Here is a 25,495-nt window from a genome sequence, read left to right on the forward strand (position 1 = left end):
CTTTTGACTATTATTCACATCTCCTAAATTGTGGAGCTGAAATTAGACTCGAGATCCTTACACTGCAAATGTGAGTGTTGACACACTGCTGTTAAGATAGCAAAGCAAGGCTTCTAACACCATGACATCTTTTTATTGTTCATCAATAATCTCTGAATTATTCATATACTATCTTCAAGTACTGGGCAAGGAAAGGGCTATTACTTATGGGTGTTAAAATCTCAGTGATACATTATTTCAGGGTTTATACTCAGTATTGTTAGCAGAAATACATAACACACTTGCTCACTTATTTTCAAACGGCAAATTCAATTCCTAATATTACTCATAAAGTGCATGAAAGAATCTTGAAATTATAACCTAATCTATAGAGCTTATGTCTTGGAAAACCGAGGTCCAGAAAGATTCCACCTGGAGGAGTCCTACCAATGTTCATTAACAAACTTCCACATGTCAGACATTCCACAAAGCACAAGGTACAGCGATCAACAATCCCTGCTCTAGATCCCTGCACTGGAGATACCAGAAAGTGGAAAAGCGCAGAGGTATGATTTAAACCCAGCCAAATTATTTCTAAGGTGACTGTTCTTTCACTGACATTCAGTAAACTACGGAAGGTCTCTTAATTAAGAATCTCAAGTGAGTCATAGCCTTCCTTAAGTTTCATCTTCAGACTGTCCTCTTAGAACAAGAGTTCTTAGGCATTGGGGGAGAAATTAACTCCTGTATAATTGCTTTCAGTCAACAGACAGTCAACAGATCACATCCTCTATGTCTTGGTACAGTGAGTTTGGGACAAATTCCATGAGTGACCTCCCAAAGCTTACACTTCAGGGGGACAACAAGTGAGCAAATGAGTAATACCCGTAAATAATTATGACATACAAAGTGCTCTGAAGGGGCAGAACAAGGTGCTTTGATAAAGAACAATGTGTAACCTACTCAGAGGAAGTCATCAAGGTAGACCTTGGAGGGGATGATATATGAGCTGAGGCCTAACTCTAAGAAACAGCCATGAAGAGGTTTCTAGTACAACAGTGAACTACATAAATGTCTGAACGTGGGGGAATACCTGGATGCATGCCTCAAGGACTGAAAGAAAGTCCATGCGGCAGCTGGATGGGTCTGGAGAGCTAGGCTTGGGCAAGACTATGCAGGGCTTTTCATGCCATGACAAAGAGTTGGGTTTTACACTAAGTGCTATGAAAACTAATGGAACATTTTAGGATGAAAAATTATAGGATCTGATTTCTGTTTTAAAAATCACCCTCTTAAATCCTGACGGATTAAAAGGGGAAAATTAAGGAATCATAAAGAAGCTACTGCCGTAGTCAAAAGAGATCATGGTGTCTTAGTCTAGGGTGCTTGTTTGACAACAGAAATGGAGATGAGCAGGTGATTTGAAATATATTTCATAAATAAAATTGATAGGCTGGCAAATGAATTAGATGTGTGGAATACATGAGAGAGGGAATCGATGATCCCCCAGTTTTTTTGACTGAGGACCTGGATCAAGAGTCATCTCATTTTCTGAGATGCAAAAGAATTGAAAAAAAAAGTTTTCATGGTGATGTTCATAACAAGTTTAGTTTTAATGTGTTCGGTTTGAGATGATCACGATGCATTCATGGGACATGTCAAATGGAACGCCAAGAAGTGTGGACTGGAACTATGAAGTTAGGAGTTATCAGCTCGGACATGATTTTTAAAGCTATGAAATTGGATGAGCTCTCCCAACAAGAGTGGACAGAGAGAGAATATGACCAAGTACCAAGCTCAGAGGATTCTGTACGAATCAGGGGGAGTGAATGATGAAAGAGAGTGGGAAGGACTCTCTAAAAAAAAAAAAAAAAAAAGAGGAAAATTAGGAAAGATGTCATGACGGGAGAGATAGTTAAGAAGGGTGGAACCTTGAATAATTTGAATATATTTGAAAGATTAAATAAGAACAGAAAAATATCTAATGGGTTTGGTATCTGGGAGATTTTGGCAACATTGAAAAAAGCAATTTCAGTGAATGGACAGAGTAGAAACCAGATGAGGACAGGTGAAAATGACGGGGAGGTGATATACTAAAAACAGTGATAGAGACAACACTTTGTGGAAGTTTAGCAATGAATGCAAAACTGAGACTTGAACAGCAGTTAAGACACAGTTGGCGCCTAAGAAATATTTTTGTTTGTTTATCTTTTAAGAGGGGAGATGTCAGGGCATGTTTATGGTGATGGAAATAATCTAGAGGAGGGGTGGAGAGTTGAAGGTGTAAGAATGGAAGAAATTATCAAGTTCTTGTTGCAAAGACAAGAGCAGGTGTTCAAAATACTTGTGGAGGAGGGTCTGGCTTCACGGAAGAGAAGAGATACTGCTACTAAAAACTGAAAAACATATATAACCCTTTGCATTAGAAAATGGCCCACACAAGCACAACTATCTATCTATCTAGAAAGAGACATTAAAGGACAGGGAGCTAAACGTGGACATATGGATCCCCAGGTGGAAATTCACTCAGTTCATCTTAAAAACACAAAACGATTCTTTCTATTTTCTCCTTCATTAGGGCTCTGAGTTATCTTCTGGCCAATGCTGTTGTGCACTTGGGCGGCACTGAGGGTGCCCACAAGCCTATCATTTTTCTTGCACTTTCCTCACCCTATGTATAGCCCATCACCTTCCTATTGTTGACATAATGGCCAAACGCAGTGGGAGAAGACAAGTGACGGGGACAACTATTTTTCCTCTCTCCACAATGTCCACTCCCAAACTACCCTCCTTCCACGTTTTCTCCTAATCTTGTATTGGTAACAATGAGATCATTCTTTTTTCACAGTGTGTTCTTCATTGTCATTAAAACGTCAGTGACCCTCTCTGTACTGACACAACTTCTCTATTCCTTTTCTACACATTCATCTATTCTCATAGCTTTACTAACTATCTATATATGTGCTGATGATTCCCAAATGTCTTCCCTCTAACCCAATCTTCTTCATAAGCTCCAAACTCACATACCCACTCAGCTTTCTACTGGGCATCTCCACCTGAGGCCTCAAGGACACCACACACTTGAAAATTCTACAACTAAACTCATCAGCTTACCTCCCCACCCTATTCTCAAATCAACTCATTCTCTAACATCTCAGCAGTTTTCCAGGGCAGAAGTCTGGTTTAACTCTGGGCTCCTCCATCTTTGTGTCCAGCATCCAATCAATTATTACATCCTGTCAATTTTATTGCCTTCAAATTCATATGTACCAGTTATCTCCACCCTCAATATTACTCATAGTTCAGATCTGCCCTAGAAGAAGCCCTTAAATTCTCTCCATGCCTCCAATATGGCTGCTCTTGAACTATATGGTATTTCCTCCACATTGTAGCCAGAATAACATATTCTACTTAAGATAGTTTAATACTCCAGGGCACCTGGGTAGCTCAGTCGGTTGGGCATCCAACTCTTGATTTGGCTCAGGTCATGATCTCGGGGGTCGTGAGATAGAGCCCCGCATCAGCAGGGAGTCTGCTTGAGATTCTCTCTTCTTCTTCCTCTGCCCCTATCCCTACCCTTCTCTTTCTCTCTCTCCCTCAAATAAATAAATTTTTAAAAAATAGTTATTGCCCCCCCCCAATTACCATGATGATAAAACACTCAGCTTGTAACATGGCTTACAAGGACCTTCATGGCCTAGCCCCTGCTTATCGCTTGGATTTCACGTATTTGTTATGTTCTCTCTCATTTTTGCGCTTGGGAGCATGTGCTTTTTCTGTCTAGGAGACTGTCACCTCCTGACTACTGTCCCCCCGAAACACACCTTCACTTAGATAACTCCTCTGGGTCTCAGTTTACTTGCCACCTCCTCCAGGAAGCCCCTTCTCTGGTATCCTACCTCTCTCGCCTATTCATCAGTGCACAGAGCTAGTCTGAGGAGTGTACCAGCTGGGAAGGTTTCCAAGGAGCTAAATCTATATGTGGAACTGAAAATAATCTCCCTGGGAATGTAAATGAAATGGAGAACGTATATTTCACAAAAATGACACCACACTTTCTCTTAGGGAGCGCACCCTACACAATGGTAACACCTGGGCGGCTAAACTGTGTTCTAAGACGGATGGGGTCTGTTCATTGCAGCCTTTTGTTTTGCCAACTGAAGAGTGCCATCTGGGACCTGGAGCTAGACTATCCAGGATAACACAGGAGCGCTGAGACCCTCAACCAACAACCTCACCTTCTCTAACTTTTCCATATGTGCTCCATTTCCTCGAAAAAGAGCTAAACGAACCCATCTGACTAAGCGCAGCTCTCCTCCTGTCCTCCCCACTGTTTACCACTAACAGAGCAACTGCTCTTCGCCATGACTTCCTGTTTACTTGTTCGTCTTCACGGCTGGGCCGTGAGGTCAAGGACTGAGCACTGAATGTAGTTCTTCCATCTACCTAGCTACCAACTGACTTAGCAGATAAAAACATTGCAATTCAGAAAGATGAGGTAAGATGCCTCAAATCACACAGCATCTAGACAGGTATGGAAACCAATTGGCTCCAGTGTCTATGGGAATACTCGGGAACTATGCTGCCCCCTGAATAGTTTCTATCCACTCAAAATTGAAAAATGGAGTCAAGATGGACCATAAGACAAAAAGGGCTATTTACTTCTTACCTCTTCAATTCTACCACTGCCTGCCTACCTGCTCTTTAGGACCTTAGCTCCCCAGTGCATTTCATTAGAATAGTAAAGGGCAGTACACACATGCTGAAGAGACTGGGAGATTTTACTCGTGGTATTTATTGATGTATTAACAAGAAACCGATGTGGCTTGGAGGGAGCTAGACTTCAGTTTTTAATCCCTGGTGAAAGTCTGTTAGCCCAGTGCAACAATGGGAAATAAAGGTATTTGAAGCCAAGCTCTGAAACACTCACTTCTCTTGGTGATCTTGAGCCCCCTTCTCGAAATGTTGGCTTACATCTGAAATTAATCTGTCATTTAAAAAGAAAAGTGTATTACATTAGGGATAAGCACCGGACTAGATTGACTTACCTGAACAAAGCAACAGTGACATATATGGAGACTACAAAACAACCCAAAGAATAAGGAACACAGTATAACACTTCAAATCATCACCCTAGACAATCTATAGAGACCCCAGGTGATCCTCTATCTCCAATCCATGTCTCTTCATTCTCATTGATGAAATCAACATATCTCTAAACAATATTCCTCTCACACTGTAAATTTGAGAAAAAGAGATAAAGAGTAAGAGAAAGTATGTAAGGCAGCTGAAACCACCCAGCTATGTTTCAGATTTTAAAAGTAGGACAACATAAACTTGAGAAATATTTAATATGATGATGATGATTCACACACTGAAATTGTTCTTTAAGTCTTCAGTACTGCCTTTCTTTTAGATAGGCAGGTCTCCCGGTAACATGCCCATCTTCTTCAGTTACTTGATAAGGTGAAAGGAGTACAGAAATGAAAGAGGACATCAGTAAGTGGGATTGGAACAGCAAAAAGAAACGTATATATGATGTTAGTAGTCATCCCTACAAAATAGCAGTTGGCAACAATCGGTAATGTGTTCATGAAAATAATGTATGTTGCAGGGAATGAAAACATTTCAACACATTCACACATGGCAGCTCAAGAACACAGATAACACAGAGACTCACGCGTGGAAAGACAGGAGAAGCAAGAAAGAGAAGGCGGCAGACGACACATTCATGGCTGGAGCCTCTGCTTTCCTGCAAGTGACTGATCCATGGACTCTGCAGAATCTACTTCTTCTGGAGGCAAGACACCACGAGGATGTCACCTCCAGCCCACCCACACATTTGTGCTGTGCAAGCAGAACGCTGCCCCCAAGGAAGAAAGGAGAGCTGCCTTCTGACCTGGCTCTCTTCCTTGCAGCCACTTTAGGAAGAAGAAACTCAAAAGGTCAGACCAATCTAAATAATGATTTTAAGGAGCTATGGATTTTCTTTTTCTTAAAGAAAGAAGATTTTTCTTTAAGGAAAAAAACATCTTGCGGAAAATTCCGTGGGTGAACAACAATGTTTGTCATTCTAAAAAAAAAAAAAAATCTCGTGTACCAGGTTTTTCTAACCTTACCACTACTCCTTCCAAGAGGCAACATAAAATGATGCCGAATTATCCTTCAGCAAACAATAGGACGAATTAACCTGAAACACTGGTTTTCCATTGCTAGTCTGGTAACGATGTCGGTCTTTCAGTGTTTTCAAAGGGCACGGTTTTGAAAAAGTTGGAAATAGCAAGTGACAGCTTGTCTTAGAAGCCCAAACACTTGCAATGTAGCCAACACTGCAGCAGGTGGCGCTGTCTCACCTTTTCTAGCTGTTCAATGCAGGCGGTGTGGACGACGATTTTACAGACCGCACACTTCCTCCTCAGGGCCGATTTCTACAACATTCAATTCAAAATACAAGAAGAAACGTTAACAGGCTGCTCTGGAGAGCTCCCTGGCATTAAAGAGAGTATACATAATGAAAGCAAACATAAGCAAATTTAAAACACCATCTTAAGCATTTGAAAATAGGGCAAACTTTAGTCTTTTGACCCACCTCCTACCTCCGTATCTCAATGACTTAGGGCGGCTATTTTTTCTCCAAAATAGAATACTTATAATAGCTGCTATATACTGAGCATATAATATGAACCAGGCTCTTTACTCTGTCGTTCTTAAGTTTTATAACCTAACAACGTAGGCATTAGTCGCCTCCGTTTTTATGGTTTTTTGTTTGTTTTTGTCTTTTTACATTTTTACGCCGGTAGGTAAGCAGCGGGACCAACATGCAGAATCAGGTCTCAGCTCAAAACAGGCACTCCTTCCCTACTGCCAAGAGCCGACATCTCAAGGGGCCAATCACTTTAGGCTTCCATCCCAGGCAGGAATCTCTACGAAGCTACTTGGGTCTTCCCCCAAATCTACAGCAAAGTAATAAGACAAGCCTCACTCTTCCACCTGGTAATAACAATCAATAGTAATAATAGCAGCAGGAGCAGCTAACACGAATGCCGGACTCGCTGTGAGTCGGGCACTCAGAAGCTCTTCACAAATAGTAACTCATTTAACCTTCAACAAAGCTAAGAAATTGGTAGTATTTTTACTCCCATTTCACGGGTCAGAAAGTTGTGGCACAGTAAGTGACGTGCATGAGGTCTCGTAATGAGGACACAGCAGAGCCGGGGAGGCTAGTTCTGAGCTCATGCTTGTCCACATGACACAGTTTGGCCTCTTGGATGGTCAGTACTGGTTTCAATGCACAATAAAAATACTTTTGGAGGTGTATCTCTCCTCTAACAATAAAACAAACAAACAAACAAAAAAACAAAAACAAACCCAAGCAGCAGGGTGAAAGAGGAACAGGGAGAATCTTGATCCTGCCCATGCCGGGTAAAATCCAAGGGAGGAATGAATGTTCAGGCCTCCCCACAAGGCACAGGCTAGAAGGTAGGTCTGCATGAGTAACTCTGGGGCTTGAGCACTGAAAGCAGCTTAATATAACAAAGCTAATCTGTGAAATAGTGAATCAAATCATCCAAGTGTGAAAGGCCTTGAGTCCTTATTCTTAGGAAAGGTACTAGTATAGATTGCTGGCAAGCTGCCCTCTTCTGATGTGTGGTTTCCCCTGCGGAGATATAACTTGGGAGCCAAAAATTGAGGTATTGCTGCTACCAAAGAAGATTAGAAGGACGGCAAACCACCCCCTTGGAAGGGGTGGTATCGGGAACGCAGCTTCAGCCGGCTCCCTCCCAGACAGTTCCACGCATTCAATATGGGGTATGCAAAGAGCTATCTGCCTCCCATGAGGCACCCAGAACCCTCCAGCAACTCCACTTGCAGTCTAGACACCCGCTGACTGAGGTTTAGTTACCGGCTTGCAGACGGCTCTCCTCTGCCTGAGGAAAGAACATGGTCTGGAACATTAAATAAGTTTGACAATCAATTGATTTTGCAAAGAACAAAGGATAAGGGAAACTCAAGCATCTAGCCCCAATCCTGGAAAGTGTCTCAGCTCTACTACTGAAAAGGGTGGGAGAGGGAAGAGCGAGGAGGGGCCCTGGTAGAAGCGGCGGCAGCACTCAGGGCAACAAGATTCTAGTTTGCAAATTTTCACAAGCACAATGCCCATAAGCAAATTGAGGTTGCTCTCCTGTTTCCTTCGCATCTCTGGGCAGAGATCACTGAGGTGGCACCACCTGCAGGAAATACATGGGGCATTGGAGTCACGTGGCCAGTCAGAGTTGCAGTGATGCTAAGGAAACTGGAGTGGATTCCAGTCTACTTGTTATCCACAAAACCCCTGGTAGATTACACTGCAGACAAACAAAGCAACTCTACTCACAGTGGGCAACCCCTGATGGGCTACGGTTGTTTAAGCACACCCAACAAGCCTCCTTCCTTATCAACAAGTCCTGCTCCAGTCTGGCTTTGCACCTGCAGAGCTCCAGGGACTCTCCGAGCCTCCTAAGAGGTCACTGGGGATGGTAGGAAGAGCACCAAGCTGGTGCGGGGACCCAGAATACCTCTTCCTTGCCAGGATTCTAAGTCAGAATCTCTTTTGAATAAGGGATCTGAGCTCACAGTAAGAGTTTGAGAACCACAAGGTTAAGCTATGTTTTCTCTCAGCTTTCCAGGACAGCATGTAAATATACTAACATCGTTCACAGGGAGCAATTCAAGTACAATGTTCTCCAGATGATAATGTATGAAGTAAAGTCCTTTAAGTTATAAAGCCAATTTTATTTAAACAATACTGAATTTTAAAAGACCCTCATAACATATATGTTTTCGTGACTGTAGAGCTAGGATATATAGACCATAATCTGAATTTTTCTTCATAAACACTATAACACGATGCATTTTACTATGAAGAAAGTTACTTTTATTTTCTAACAAACTAGATAGTCTTTCAGTGTTGTTGTGCCTGTCTCTTGTCGCCTTCAATTTCTTCAACGACAGCTTCTAAACCGTTTATAATCTAAGAAATCAGATAATTCAGGTTTATGATCATATGCAAAATTAAGCAAATTCTGAATGAAGGCCTTTTTCCACAGTAATAAAATACATGGGTTTCAGTTCCTCAACTGATAAAAACTGTTACAGTGAATCAGAAATTTTAACTGCTGACTTCTTGGTTTATGACTATGTTTCAACTGGTCAAAGTTATTCGAAATTGCTGGATGATAAGTTTCTGTGGGTAGAAATTGCTCAAAACAAAGAATTTTTTGTGCTTCGTTATGTTACAATTTTTATTTACAAGATTTAAACTAAATACAAAGTTAAAATATCAGAATCTAGACTGTATTAACTTTTTTAAAAAACAAAAACAACTGAACTCCTATCTAAACCGATGCTTCCTTCACTATGAAAAGTGATGAACCAAAAATGTCATTAGTTCCACATATGTTTACAGATTAAAATTTAAAAATTTTAAAAACTCACTCTCTTCAATGAATATAAGGGCCAGACTTACTGTTTTAAATATCAAGTAAAGTAACTTCAGTGTTCTTACTAAGTTCTTACTAATCAGTTTTCTGATTGTGTTAGTATCCAAAGGAAATCCATTAGTTTGTCAGTTGTGTGAGTGTGTGTGTGTGTGTGTGTGTGTGTAACATCTATGAAAAGTAAGACAATATAGGATGTAATACGGACCATATCCCACACACCAGGATCAACATTTGTTCTGTAACAACAAAATGATAGGCTGTACGTCCAGTCAGTGGGCATAATCCCACTAGCAGACTCATGGTGATGGTAAGAGAAAACATTCTAAGTTCTGACTTTGCCCTCTGTTTCCCCATGTAGCAGGCACTCTGGCATTCAAAGCAGTAACAGCTCCTCCCCCAACTTCAGCTCCTATCAAGCACAGAAGTAAAATTATCACAGCCTTAGACCACTGGAACTGGGACAGAAGGATCCAAGGCAAGCAGGGGTAGAAAGTGTGTTAATTGTTCCTGACAAAGAGTTTAAGATCTAGTGCCCTCCCACCCACCACCTCTGGTCATAAGTCCCGGATCCATAGGCACCCAAGAAAGCTGTATTTTCTTCCTCTGAGCCAGAGGTGTGATTTTCCCTAAGCAGCAATGAATATCTGGTGGTAGTTAACAGAGTTTGACAGAATGAAGAGAGGACAGAGGAAGGAGGGAAGGGAAGCAAGACCCAGCTGCACAGGCCTATGATTTGTAAAAAGGCTGGGGCTTCTTAGTGTCCAAGGCAACTGAATTGTTACCCCTAATAGTGTGAACTGTGACCCCCAAGAAACATGTACAACAAGGCTGGCTGTGCCCCTTCCCGATAAGGCATATACCAAACCTTATTTCTCCCCGAAGATGAAGCAACTTATCTTGCCTGCTGACCTTCTCTCTCCTGTAAGGATACACCCCCCACCCTCATCCCCACAGACATCCACAGGTTTAACCACCAGAGATCAGAAGAAGAGGAGGAGGAGGAAATACTCAAGAATCCTCAAAGCTGGCAGGGCAACACTTTCCTGGTCTCCCTGCTTCAGCAGAACTTAGAGACCAGAGCCTGCTGCTGGCCAAACACAGTTTGGGCTCGCAGCATCTCTCCCCAGACAGGGTTCCCAGGCTTGGGCTCACAGACTTAATGCAAAGAATCACTGCTTCCATTAGCTCCATCTCTGCAATAGAGCCACAGTGATAAAAGGATGAATGGCCGGGGAAGGGTTGGGAACCCAATCCTGGGAGCAGGGAAGGAGGCAGAGAAGGCAGTCTGGGGAAGGGGCCTGATGGAGCAGAGAGCCAGAAAAAGATGGGGGGAGGATGGGGCTGGGGGAATGGGCATCAAGTTCTGGCCTAGCTGTCTTCTTCCTACTGATTGCTTAGCCCCTTGGTTGATCCCAGATTCAAAGAATCAGGCCAAGGAATAGAAACTAAGGAAGGGTTGGGAATCAGGCAAAGGGCAAGTAAGGCAAGAAGAATTGCATCCTCCCTTCTTGCTCCCTTTCAGACACAGAGCTCAGTCTACAGGGCATGTTGGTAGGAGGGAGAACTGGGAGAGGCAACAGGGCACAGGTAAGGCCATCCTATTTTCTTCTCCAAGGGTGGGAGAATGGAATGCTCAGTAAAGAGGAGAGGAGGAAAGCTCCTAAGCCTTTGGAGTGTCTGGAATTCAGTGTCCTTTCAGTGGGGATTGCCTCTATGGGCAGTGTGAACAAGAACACTGTCGCTGTATAATCCAAGGTAAATGAAAACAAGAGTTCTTTGATTTATTTAAAAACCTAACTAGAAGAAATGACAAGCATACTTGGCAAGTTCTGCTTCTCTGGGGAGCCTGGGATACAATCTGTAAATTGGTATTAGGAAAAATGAAAAATGACATTATCTGGAAGTTCCACTTATGTGATTTTCGGATCAAACAGAATACAGGACACTTTGGACAAACCAGGAGGGTGGCTAGCTGAAGTCCCACTGCACCCCTATTGTGGTTCCTCATTACATCAGTAAGTCTCTCTATGACAATAGGATTTCAAAATCCCGGATGAAGGAGCAAAAATGCCACACATCTGGAGGAGTCTGCGGCTCAAGTATCATCTCAAAGCAGCCTCACAGGGTCTGCTGCAGGGAGATCTCCCTCTGTGGTAAAGGGGCCAGCCCTCAGCCCCTTGTCCTCAGACTGTTGGCCTATATCGGAAGCTCACAACCTTCATATGCCAAGGTCCTATGTGTTTGCATGCTGTGTCCTCTGGACAGACAAGGACTTGGTGAGGGCTAAACTCCTCTGAGATAGCCCCTCACCATCGACACCCTAGATTCTAAGTGCCAGAGATACCTCAGAATATCTGAAATTTCCTCACGCAGCGCTCAAATATATACCAATACACCTAAACCTGCGCATGCCCGTCCTCTGGAGCCATGATGGCCTGAGGTGCCTTACATAAACGAGTTTTCCATGTGGCTGAAACAATCTGTTAACCACCGACTTGTCCAAAGCATATTTTTAAGTATTGAGTCAATAAATACTTTTAGCCATCACTCTGAAGATAAGGCGATGCTAAGTGCAGTGCAGGAATTAGAGGAAGGAGCTTCTGTCTTTCCTAGGAAAAGCTGGCAAGCCACTTGTGAAGACAAGGACTCGGGCGGGGTGAGGGGGAAGTTCATTAACAGAGAAGGCCACACATGGCTAAATGCTAAATGAACAGCTTAGACAATGAAAGCCATCATTCAGGGGAAGGTAAGACCTCAGAGGCTGAGTCAGTAAGAAGGACCTAACAGAAAAGCAAATTCTTGAATCGGGCCTTAAAAGATGTATTTATTTCAAAAATTGAGGGCACTTCAGTGGCGTACAGTCCAAAAATCTCATTATGTAGCAGACGCTGAGATCTCCTAAGGCTGGCTTTGGTATATTCAGCGGGGCACAGAGTCACTGGGCTCACAGGGGTCCACTGGCATGGGTCCTTGGGTGCCGGGTTGAAGCCTGGAGACTTCTACGTGTGTGCCTGGTTGGAGAATCAGGTGGGATAGGGCATCCACAGAGATGAGGAGTGGGAACAATGGCTGTGTTAAGAAACCACAGGAGCTGGATCACAAGGGGCTGCAAACAAATGGCAAAGCAGAACTATTCCCCAGAGGTCCCAGGGTTAAAAATTGTAGAGTGACAGGGGTGCCTGGTTGGCTCAATCAGTTGAGCATCTGACTCTTGGTTTTGGCTCAGGTCATGAACTCAGGGTCATGAGATTGAGCCCCACGTTGGGCTCTGTGCGCACGCGCGCGCTCTCTCTCTCCCTCTGCTCTTCCCCTCACTTGTGTTCCCTAAAATAAATAAATCTTTAAAAAATTATAGAGTTACAAAAAGGAGATTCTTCTGTGTGTTTCTTAAAATCCAACACCAAGTATACTGCCGGACACATACCAAGAGCCCAGTAGACGTTCTGGAAGGGAGGGAAGGAGGAAAGAAGGATTTGCAGAGAAGGGCTTTCTCCCTTTCAAGCCCCCAACCCAGCCCCAATCTGGAGAACTGGTGCCTTTGGGATCATGAGACAAAACCGCCAGTAGGACAGAGGCAGTCTCACAGTCGGCAGCCCCAAAAGAGAAAATGAGGTACCTCACAGGGACAGAAGACCTCTACACACAGAAGGAAAACACGGTAGAGGCTTCATGGTGATTACAGCTGCACTGCTTTTGTGTCACAACAGTAGGGGAGGAGCCTTGGGGACAGTGGATGGGAAGGCTACTGTGCAGAAGACTGAGGTCTTATGTCAGAGGGTAGAGTCAAGAACAAAAAGTCTGTGTTCCTGCTGCTCGTGTTATGCTACCTGTATCTACAGGCTAGTTAAATCGGAATCTGTACTTGGATAATGGTTGTGGGGGTGGGGAGGAAACACGCTGGACAAAATTGGGGCCAGCAAGTAGGCCAGTCTTCCCAAATAGAAGTCCCGGTTAGGTGATGCTGATTGGGCCAGAAAGTGAATCTAAGACTGCTCAAGTCCTTAAATCTAGGCTGAGAAAGACAAATTTTAATCTAATCGGCAATGGAACACTGACAGAGTAGTTGAGATGAATGTGGCCAAAAATAATCATTTGATCTGGTGGCATGATGTGGCACTATCTGAAAGCAGAAGGAAGACAAAAGGAGAGGAGGAGGTAAAGGAATTTACTAATTCAATCAGTGAATACCAAGCACCTAGTAGGTGCCAAGCATTGGGGATAGAGCAGTGAACAAAACACCAACAAAAAAAATTTTTTTAATCTCATGGAGATTACTTTATCCTAGGAGAGACAGGCAATAAACATGATAACATAAATATAACGTATAATATGTTGATAGATAGAAGTGCTAAAGAGAAAAATTAAAGAGAGAACAAGGAATGGGCGAAATACTAAGAGTAGAGGGGGGTTGAAATTGGCTAGGAAAGGTCCCCATGAGAAGACACGTTTTGAGGAACACCAGCAGGAAGTATAGGAGTTTGCCTTGCAGTTATCTAAGGGGAAAGTATTGTGGGCAAAGGGACCAACAGCAAGTGCAAAGCCCAGAGGCATAAGGGCCTTGGGAGGTTTAAAGAGGGACAGAGGGGCCCGTGTTGTTGGAGTAAACGAGGTAGAGATGAGGCCACACAACAAGAGCAGGCCAGATTATAAGGGGTCTTGCAAATCATGGTTAAGACACGCTCCTTTTCTGAACGAGATCAAGTTCCCAGAGGCCACAGTGGTAACTCACGTATTAGGCAATTAGGGCCTGAACTGGAGTGACAAAAACAGAACAGGAGAGAAGGCAGAGACGCATGAGTGTTTTAAGTGATAAAGTAGACCCCTCTCCAGTCACATGCTGGCCTCCATTAAGTGTAACACACATGGCTTCTACTTGGACCGTATGTCTTCCGGTAGCGTCACTGACCGCCAAGGACGGCCTGGCTCCGACAGTCCGGCCAGCTCGCTGCTGTGTGTACCCGCTCACTACACAGACTACAACCTCATACTGTGTTAGGGCTGTGATTGCCTCTAAAGTCCTGCAATAAAACTCACCTCATATGCTTTTCAAACAGCCTGTTTTGGTGCGTTCTGAAGAACACGTTATCTGAAGCAACATGTAACATGTGAAGCGTTTACCTTTCTAGAGACACCCTCCCCTGAGTAACCTCAGATGTGCTGATAAATCGGGAGGGTGGGCAGGATCTACCTGAGCTAAGGCACAGAGGGGTGGATTCCACAGCTTCCCTGGAGACACAAAGGAAGAAAGTGCCTTCTCATGACTATTCCTGCACAAATACAAGTTTCATATTTCTTCAACAATCGATGTTTATTTTTCATTTGAAGAGAAAGAAGACCCAAATCTTGGAGCAGAAAACTAAGGGGAGGGGACAGACTTGGCGAGCTGAATGTGAGGACTAAAACATCTCACGAAAACCTTTCCTCCTCCCATAAAGTGGGCAACTGGGGCTCACGAGAGAAATAATTTGGTAAGAACCAAATTGCTAGAAATCATGTCAATTAAAAGTTAAATTCGATGGGTGGTTATGAAGAGTGATACCTTGTCATATTTTTAACATTATATTAAGGTTGGTAAAAGCTATGGTCAGGATGGCACAGGGTTCACTTTATGTGCGGGGGGGGGGGGAGCGGGGGAGGGGGCGAGGAGGAGATACTTGCCTAGATCGTAACAGCTCACACTCACAATCAAATTTGTACCAAATTCTCCTAGAGTGGTGTAAAAGTGGCTTAAGCTAGTGAATTCAAGGCATTTTTCTCTAATGAAAAAAAAGTGATAGGTGCTGATGGATTGCAGTAGAAAGCTACAAGAACATCTTAGGAGGAGTCCACATCTTGGAACTCAGTTGAGTTTAACGAGCACTCCCCACTCCTTTTCCAGCTCTATGTAAAATGCAAGTGCAGTTATAGAGATATGAAGCAAATACATGCTGCAGTTGTCACTTATGGAAAGTGTGGTGAGAGGCCTGATAAATCTGCACAAGTCTGATGGAAAGATACCAACACGGCGCTGCTCTGAGAGACTGCTAGGCCAGGGGGTGCGTAGGGTGTGCATTCATTGACGGGCACGAGACTACTAGGCTACTTACGCATTCGTTCTGCCACCTCCTTCATGGTCCTGATGCATTACAAAAGGATTTCAGCCTAATGAGCTAGAAGAAATCTTCAAAAATCCCTAATGCTATTTCCCATTCTTGGTTGTCATTTTACCCAAGGATACTTCATATTTCCACAACTATTATTATTATTGACTTTCTCTGTACTTTATTGCTCTCATCTCTTTTTACTTTTTTTTTTTTTTTTTTTTTGCTTCTGCTTGCTTGTCTTTTCTCTTATTTATTTCCCCATGCATCTCCTCTATGCTTCTCAGCTTAGGTGCCTGCAGGTCCTAGCTTACGTGATCAAAGCCAGTCAATGGCTTCAACTTTATTGTGTGCTATCTTCTTATTTTTGGTTCTTTCCAGATGATTTTGTGGCTGCTGCCTGTTGAATTTTTAGACTCTTTTCAAGTGATCTCAAGTCAAAGTTGCCATGCATCTTACAGATTAACTGAAGTGTTAATAGATGTGCAAAAAAATGTATGGGAATAGGATTATAAGTACACAGACACTAATAATTTGATATTTACACAATGAGAGCCCTACACACCCAAAGGGATGTACATTTATGAATTTCAAGCAGATAGATATGAGAATGAGCTGGACGTACTACAGAAGTCAGAATAAAAATTAACAGGAAATGGTGTGCCTATGCCTCTCTCTTAATGCCTCTCTCGAGTTCTGAGGCAGTATGTCAAGTGTGTAGAGATCTGAGGCTCAGTATAAACTAGAAAACACCAAAGTTTGCCTTTTAATCTTTGCTGGTGTGATAGCACACCATGTACATTCCCTAACCTGCAGCATGAATCCTAACATGTCCTCATTATCAGTTTATATTGTGGAAATAGAGGATTTCTTTTTTTGTTGTTTTTTGTTTTAGTTCACAGCTTGAGATTTCTAAAAAATAATTTAGATACATTTGCTTTAACATGGAACACTGTACCTGCTTAAGAAGCCATATCAAGCTGTGGTAAATAAGCTATTCTTCCATTGCCATTTCCTACATCCCAAGCTCTTAGCCAGTCTAGTCCAGGGAGACCACCATTTCCGCCACAGTTCACCCAACACTATATTCCCAATTAGCAATGTGGTTCTCACTCACATATACAATCCTACCCATACCATTTTTCAGTGAGGACATCACTACCAAACACAGTATTTAGCAGTGGGGCTGGTAGTAGGATATACACATTATGTACGATGTAAACACAGCTCACTTCAATCACGCAAGGTGGTACTTCACCCATTTTACAATTGAGGAGCTGAAACCCTATGAGATGGAGCAACTCGCCCAAGATAGATTAGCTAGGAGTGAAATCCAGGTCTTTCTGGCACAAAGCTATCTTTCTATTACAACTTACTACTTCCCTGTCATTTTCCTCACTAGTGAAGGATTAGGGGAACAAGACTGATGAAGATAAATATATTTGATAGCCAAACTACGGAAAAAGCCTGGATGTCCATCAACAGATGAATGGATAAAGATGGGGCATATATATACATATACATACACACACACACACACACACACACACACACACACACACACACACACTGGAATATTATGCAGCCATCAAAAAAGGAAATCTTGCCATTTGCAACGATGTGGATGGAACTAGAGGGTACTTTGCTAAGCGAAATAAATCAATCAGAGAAAGACAATATCATATGATCTCACTGACATAAAGAATTTGAGAAACAAGATAGAGGATCATATGGGAAGGGAGGGAAAAATGAAACAAGATGAAACCAGGGAAGGAAACAAACCATAAGAGACTCTTAATCTCAGGAAACAAACTGAGGGTTGCTGGAGTGGAGGGGGGTGAGAGGGATGGGGTGGCTGGGTGATGGACACTGGGGAGGGTACATGCTATGGTGAGCGCTGTGAATTGTGTAAGACTGATAAATCACAGACCTGTACCCCTGAAACAAATAATACATTATATGTTAATAATAAAAAAAAAGATAAATATATTTGACATTGCTTCAGATGATCCGATCTCATGAGAGCCCCATGGGGATGGACTACAGACCATCATACCATAACCACCTGTGCCAAGAATTTTAAATACCAGTCTTGATCCTCCATGAGAATAAAATAAGCTGGGTTGCCATAGGCATGACACCAGCTAAACAGGGCCTAAAACCCCACAAGAGCCTACTAAGCAGTGAGTGGTGAATCTACCGGCTGAAGACCCTGAAAAAGAAGGCAGGAATTCAAACATACTGGATGCTAAGTATGATGTTACTTAATGGCAGGGTTTGATCTGGTGACAGGTGTCCATGTGTGTATGTGTGTCTCTCTCAACAATCTCATCACTGAACTCATTCATTCCATGAAAAGTGGCAGGATAACTACTCACTGCCATCACTGTTCTCAGTGCTGAGGATCCAAGACAGTACAACACAGGCCCAGTCCCTGAGCTGCATGGGACTTATATGTTCTAGAGTAGAGATACAGGCAAGGAGGTGAGTGATTTTTTTTTTTAAATAATAGAAAATGATCTGTGCTATGTAAGATCAAGAGAATAGAGAAGGGCCATAGAGTTGAGGGATGGCTAGTTGTTTCACATCATGAGATCCACTCTCTTTTATTCAGTGGGAGACACGTGCTGATTATAAGGCCCTCCCTCCAAGGTTTGTACTCTGGCCTTGCCTTTTGACAACCCATTGTAGCCACTTCCATGGAAGGAGGAATGACTGTAATGGGTGATTTTTACCATGTATTTATGACTTGCCATGCTGTTAACTGCTGTATATGCATCATCTCATTTAAGCTTCACAGCAACGGTAAGAAGCAGGTATTGTCCACATTTTTTTAAAGATGGGAAACCAAGGCTTCAAGAGGTTAACACAATGACCGACATCACACAACCAGAAAATCCCAGAGCTTGGATTCAAAGCCAGATCATCACTTGATGCCCAAACCCACATGCCTCCTCAAATGAAGGCATCAAAGCAAGCTTTTCCATCTCTGGGTGTTTTTCTGGCACTGCCCTCTGAAATCTCTGTCTGCCTGGTCTATGAGGCAGGAACCAAAAACAACAACCACCTCCTAACAATCAGACGCAGTGTCCACTTAGGAACTGATAGTAGTTCTGAGGGACATCTGAGGCAAATAATGCTTCAGCCAAGACGGGGGCCCCTGAGCAACAAGAATATTGGTTAAATTCTATTTTCTGGGTCTCTGCACTGAGGAACAGTGGAAAAAGGGAAAGCATTTCTGTATACCTGGGCATTGCCTAAGTGAGATGTAAACCCTATGTTCAGTCAGATACAAATTATTTTTATTAACAGGGCTGTGCCAGTATTAAATAACAACAAAGCTCTGCCCAAACATATACCCACATACAAACATACCCTCAATCTAAAATTATCATTGCAGAAGAGATGACAATTATTCTCAGAGGCTCAAACTCTAGGAATAAAATACATGTGCATGCATGCACACACACGTACACTTGGCTTAATGAAAGTTTAGTATAAAGGCAAAGTTGCAGAAAGCTAAAGAAAAGGTATGAAACTCTGGATGGTGATTAAGCTTCTCTGACGTTCCTTCACCTTCAAGTGGGAGGAAACTGCCTCAGTGACCAGCCCAAAGGGTTATTGTTATTGACTAACATTGCCAAGTCCTAGGAAAATGGCATTATGTGAGCACTTCTCAGTTTTCCACTGAATACTGAGAGCCCACAAGATGCCAATAGGTGTTCTGTGGGAAAAATAATGGATTCAACAATCATCCCTTCCCCTGAGGAAAAAAGTAGGAAATCCTGCACACCTTAGGTCTTTCTTATTAGAGCTTCATAATACATATTTGTATATCAAAGGTATTCAGTGTTTTCTAAACTTATTTGGTCATAAGTCTGCTTTAATGAATACCCCATATTGTTTTTATAGGAGCTTAGCGCTCTCCAGAACACGATTTGTTAAAAAAAAAAAAAAAAGCAGACTGTGCAAAAAGCCAGTGATACTGTTGATCCAGGGTGGTCACCTAGGAGTAGAGAATCCTAAAGTTCCCTGGGCTCTATAACCAATCACTGTCTCTGTTGCATAAAGTGGGCAGGATCAGTATGATACTGCCCTCAAATGTATGGACAGCACTCTGTGCCAAATAATGACACTAATAACAATGATAGCTAGAATAGTAACAATGGCTAACATTTACTGAGGGCCTACCACATGCCAGACACAGTTCGAAGTGTGCACTTGGATGATCTCATACAAATGCCCAACCATCTGGCCGGACACATATGGAGTACCATCACCTGCACCCACGGGAACACCCCACTCCCTTCCTCCACTCACATCCACTGACCAGGGGGTCAGGAGCAGAGAATCTGTCTATGCAAATGCTTTTTCAAAACTATTTCTGTTGATGGCTCTGCTCTCCCTGAATCATCCTGATTCATTAGCTCCTCAATATCCTAATGGTGGGAGAGACCTCTGGCAGACAGCAACTTTGGCAGCTCCCTAGAGATGGTGTCTTCAAGGCTGGCACCCAAACAACAGAAAGCTGGCTTAGCCTCCTGGGCTTTACTTCCACACTCAGTTTCCTCTGACAGCCCACACTCCACTCAGCCAAGCCGCCATCTGGGGGTACGGCCCATCAATCTGCCATGCTGGACAACTGGCATGTGAGGGATCAGCAAGCAGGCAGGCCTGATGCATTCTGAGGCTCGAGTCCAATGTTGGTGCTCTGTGGTATACACCTACCACACCCAAGTGCACAGATGGGCAGAAAGGCCCCAGCAACATGTGCTGGACCCTGCTTTGTCTATTCACCCACAGCACAGAGATGCACATGAAGCAGCATCTGCACAGGCTGCTGTCCAGTGTAATCATACTCCAGAGATGGAATAAACAGTGTGTGACCAGGTTCTGCATCTTTTTTTTTCTTCTAAGCAACAAAAAGCTGAAAGCGAACGTTTTTCAAATAGGGCAGGGAGCCACTGCACTTGTACTCTTACAAGGTTCTTCCAAGCATCCAGTGAAGTGGCCAGCCTCCTTGTGAGTGGATGCTGTGATATAGCAATGAGGCTTCTGGTCTACCAATAAGGAGACACAGCCTAGAAGATGTTTTCCGGAAGAGGTTACTTCGATTTGCCACACTCAGCTGGTCCCACCCATGACCTAGGGAGACTATGGATATTACACACAGCAGCAAAATGACAGGTAAAAGTTTAAGTCTCAGTGTTGGGGTTAGCAGAAGAATCCCAAACACCAGGTCTTGTTGAGAGCAAAGTCCAACCAAACTACTCATTAGCTCATTTAGCTCAACGACATTGAAATATAAGTAGGGACAGGAGAAAACAAGAAAGGATATTAATGTTTGTCGACTAACTTAATCCCTCTACCAATTCTGAGAGGCAGATACAATCACCGCCATTTTACAGAAGGACCTGGGACTCAGAGAGCCGGGCAGAGCTAGGATTTTGATCGACATCTATTTGTCTCTAGATCTTTGTGATTCCTCACTCGCCACACCCCCCACCCCCACATCACATGGCCTCCCTAATGCAATTAATTCATTTACTCAAGAAAACTCTATTTCGGGGTGCCTCGGTGGCTCAGACGGTTAAGTGTCTGCCTTTGGCTCAGGTCATGGTCCCGGGGTCCTGGGATTGAGCCCCGCATTGGGCTCCCTGCTGAGCGGGGAGCCTGCTTCTCCCTCTCCCTTTGCCTGCTGCTCCCCCCTGCTTGTACTCTCTCTCTCCGTCAAATAAAAAATAAAAAATCTTAAAAAAAAAAAAACACCTCTATTTGTTAAGCTTTCAGCAATATTGGAAGACACCTTAGAATAAAGGGCAGGTGGGGGTGGCCATTTTTGCCAAACTTTACCCACAAGGAAAAGATTAAAGCAAAATGCTTGAACAAAACAGTAACAAAAGGAAAACAGTACCTATTAGCCTACCCACAAACACAAGGTGACATAAGCCCATTTAAAAATAGAAAAGATATCTGGTAACAGCGCTCTGAAGTCTGACAGCTCCTTTTTTCTCTCACCCAACCTACACGTTCTCACTCACCTAACGTCTACTCTTCCCCACAGTTCTCAGCTGCGGGCGCCTCCCTGCCTGTCTGCTCACTTACCCAGAAAGCCACAAATGTCTCAATGAAATCTTCAGCCAGGGATGTTTGCAATAGACCTCTGGGTGTATGCCCATCTGTGAGCCTTGCGGAGGTATCCATGTGGCCAGATTAGTCGCCTTATATAGGACAGCTACAGCCATGTGTTTCCTGGGGGTGCCCTAATCAAGTCCCACAAAGTGGGTAGCTTAAAACAATGGAAATATATGAGCTCACAGTTCTGGGGGCTAGACATCTGAAATCAAGGTATCCACAGCGTTGATATCCTTCTGAGGACTCGGGAGGGAGAATCTGTCCCATGCTTCTCTCCCCATTTCTGATGACAGACAGACTGCAGTCCTTGGTGTTCCTTGGGCTACAGCTCTCACTTCAGTCTCTGCCTCCTTCCCTGTGTATCTCTGTATGTCCTCCTCTTCTTAGAAGTCCATTTGTCATACTGGAGCATGCAACTTAACTAATCATCTCTGCAACAGCCCTATTTCCAAATAATGTCATAATCTGAGGTACTGGGGATCAGGACTTCAGCATCTTTTGGAGGTACACAATTCAACCCATAACAGCCACTATATACCAGTCCCCTTCCCTGGGTCCTGACATTCTTTATGAAGTAGAACAGGGGCCTTCTGCACCTATGTATGACAGCAGAGAGTCACCTATAGAGTTATTTTGTGGTTTTAACATATTCACACCCTACGCCACCCAAGAGATTCTGATGTGGTAGATCCAGACTGGGATCAACCACTTTAAAAAATAAAAAGTGTTTATAAGTTCACAATTCTCATCCAGCAATAAGAACCAGTGAGGCTGATCTTAATGACAATACTTTAAATCAGGAAATGGAGGCAAAATAGGTGAAATTTGTCCAAAGTTCACTCTACACAGATGGAACAGCAGGTTTTCAAACCCAGGTCAGTCTCACAAAATCCATTTCCTTCCCATATCCCACACTGCCTATCTCCGTCTACTCCTACAGAGGCAGGTTGTGGACCGTGACTACAGTTGTCGTGTGCATCAACATATCAGTGTAGGCAAGTGTCATTTCAGTGTAAAAATAGGTGTGCACTAGTATGTGCTCTATTGATGAATGATAATGATTAGATTAGATTATTCTAATTTCTTTAGAAGCCAATATCTGGCTCAACATCTTTGTATATACTATCAACAAAGCACGACAAGGGTTTCTACAGAGTGTACCTACCGAACTGTGATACTGTCATTTTCAATTAACGGTCACTCTCAACACTGTCTACAGTTTCTGAGACTGGTACCCAGCCCATAACACTTACAGAATAAATGAATGAAGAAATGTCGACCTCAACAAATAGCACCAAACGAGAGTGGTCCTAGTTGGAATTTTCAGTTTTATCCCCCCCATAACTGTGTCGGGAAACAGTGATCCTTCTGCTCCAATTTCATTACTGCTGCATCCCTTTCTCCTCTAGAAAAAGAAACAGTTACTAATTTTGGGACTGTCACTGATTTAGGAACAACTTTAATCCCATTAAATTTCTGCTCACAGACGTTCTACAGTATTAAATGTTGCCACCAGAGAAATGCAGAAGATGAAGGATTTTAAAGGTCATCTGGTTCAGCCCCAAGGCTTTGAAGCAAACTCTCCTGCAAATGTCTTTGTGTCCTATGACGTCACTGCCTTGCTTTCAATACCCTCCAATACCAGTCCCAAATATCAGTCCATATGGCAGCAGGAAGTCCTGGATTTGCAGGACAGCTTTGGTTTTAAAGAGACTATTGCAATGTCCCTATAAGTTAGGGTGACTGTCTCAGTGTTCCTGATGCAGTTCTGGTTTATACTTAATGTTATGGCACCTTACTATCAGCAGCTTCTTTCACCCTCAAAATGGTCTTGCTTTAGACGATTTATTATATGGCCATGCTTCCTAAGCACACAGGCATTTATAACATGCACTCCAAGTTTCAGTTTGGAAGACATGGACGCACACTGCCCCCATCTGTCCTTTTTTCCATTCTTACCTAGCACATGCCCTCTGGTGTGCTCATGCATGTCTGATGATCGCCTCTTCCCTTGTTCAACACTTGTTCTGGTCTCTGAGTTTGCTAATCTTCCTCTCCCTTCCTGAATGTTCTCCTGCCTCACTCCACTTATGTAAATCTTACCCATCTTTCAAACTGTGCTCAAGCCCCACTCCCATGAAGCCGCCTCTGTCTACCTCAACCCACACTGATTTCTCCCTTCTCTTAACTTCTACCCATGACATTTGCTTTGCTAAAATAAGGTGAGGAGGGAAAGGCACATCTTTGGTAATGGACTCACTCCTCCTCCGAATGCTCTGCCTGCACATTGTTTAGAAGCCTGCAGGTAGTACCTGGTAAAGGTAATTTGGTCCTTATCTCAACAGGTTGGCTATCTTCAAAGGTGCTTCATTAAAAGAAAGGAGAATATAATGCATAATCCATTTGCACATGCTTTCTTCTTATAAAATGGCTGTTCAACTAAGAAAGCTGCAAATAGAACATTTAAACTGGAGGCTGTCTTGGAGATTAACTTGCCTAACCTCTTGCCCAAAGCAGATGTGCACCCCCACAACACACAGCATCCTTGAAAGATGGCCATCCAACTTGTTGGTAAACACATCGTTTGAGCCTCTCTCTCCAGAAACCTTGATCTTTTGCTGGACAGCTCTGGTTGTTAAAGCCCTTCCTTATAATAGAGTATTTCTCAAAGTTAAGTCTGTGGACCATCTGTACCATAGTTATTTGAGGTGCTTGTTAAAATCACAGATTCCCAAGTCCAACTCTGGCATATTGAATTAGCATTTGGAGCAAGAAGAGAAACAGTAATCTACATTAACAGGTTTTCCAGGTGATGTTTATGATACATATAAGATTCACTGCTAGAGTCAGTGGATTCTATATCTAGAATTTAGTTCTACCTTCCTAACTATGGAGAGCAAGACCCTTCCCTCTTCTTCAAGGCAGGTCTTTCAACACTGGAAGAGGTCAGTTCTCTACCTCCCCTCATTAATACTCTTTTGCAATCCAGGTTATTTCACTCTTCCTCCTACTACAAAGTTCCTTACCCTGAACCAAGTTGAGCACACTCCTTCCGGTGTTTTCCTTCTTGCCAATGTCTCCCTTCCCCCACCAAATATGATGCCCAAATGAAAGAGAGCGAGCTAGATTTGTAATGCTTTCACTACCTACTGACAATTTTCTGAAGTACAGTTGACCCTTGGACAATGGGGGGGTTAGGGGCACCAACCCCCGGTATAGTCAAAAATCCACATATAACTTCTGACTCCCCAAAACTTAATTACTATAGCCTGCTCTTGACTGGAAGCCTTACTGATAACATAAACAGTCAATTAACATGTATTTTGTATGCTATATACTGTATGCTTATAATACAGTAAGTTGTAGAAAATATTTTTAAAAATCGTAAGAGAAAATAATTTACTGTATTTATAGTACTATACTGTATTGATCAGACATATTTCACATATAAGTGCACCTACATGGTTCAAACCCATGTTGTACAAGAGTCAACCATGTATCAATTTATACTCCTACCAGCTGCCAATGAGAATACCCATTTAGGCTTAAACTAACCAGCAGGTATTATCATTTTGTAAATCTTTGCTAATTTAATGGGCACATGACATTGACTCCTCATAGTTGTTTTATTTTGGGTGCCTTTTAAAAATATTTTTCACATATATATATTGGCCATTGGTAGTTCTTTTGTGAATTGTCTGCTTCTCTCTTTTCTGTTTTCTTTTCATTCTTAATTCATTGTGTCAGTTGCTATGGCAAGTAAATCCTTTCAATGCATTATCTCATATAATGCTCCAAACACTACCCCCACTCTATAGGTGA

The 25,495-nt window shown here is 42.9% G+C and overlaps 1 protein-coding gene across 5 annotated transcripts in view; it reads right to left on the reverse strand.

Annotated features, from left to right (window-relative positions):
* Positions 1-25,495, reverse strand: part of DGKI (diacylglycerol kinase iota) — a 451,310-nt gene that overhangs the window by 259,041 nt on the left and 166,774 nt on the right. For all 5 annotated transcript variants that reach the window (XM_088018199.1, XM_088018200.1, XM_088018198.1 and 2 more), the window contains exons 4-5: positions 6,333-6,407; positions 4,910-4,966 (exon numbers count right to left, since the gene is read on the reverse strand). In XM_088018199.1, coding sequence (XP_087874325.1) covers positions 4,910-4,966; positions 6,333-6,407 — 132 coding nt within the window. The remainder of the gene's footprint in view (positions 1-4,909; positions 4,967-6,332; positions 6,408-25,495) is intronic.

This window comes from Eumetopias jubatus, unplaced genomic scaffold (assembly GCF_037043125.1).
Source record: "Eumetopias jubatus isolate StellerSeaLion01/CBP00866 unplaced genomic scaffold, mEumJub1_p1.0 scaffold_14, whole genome shotgun sequence".
Classification (NCBI taxonomy): domain Eukaryota; kingdom Metazoa; phylum Chordata; class Mammalia; order Carnivora; family Otariidae; genus Eumetopias; species Eumetopias jubatus.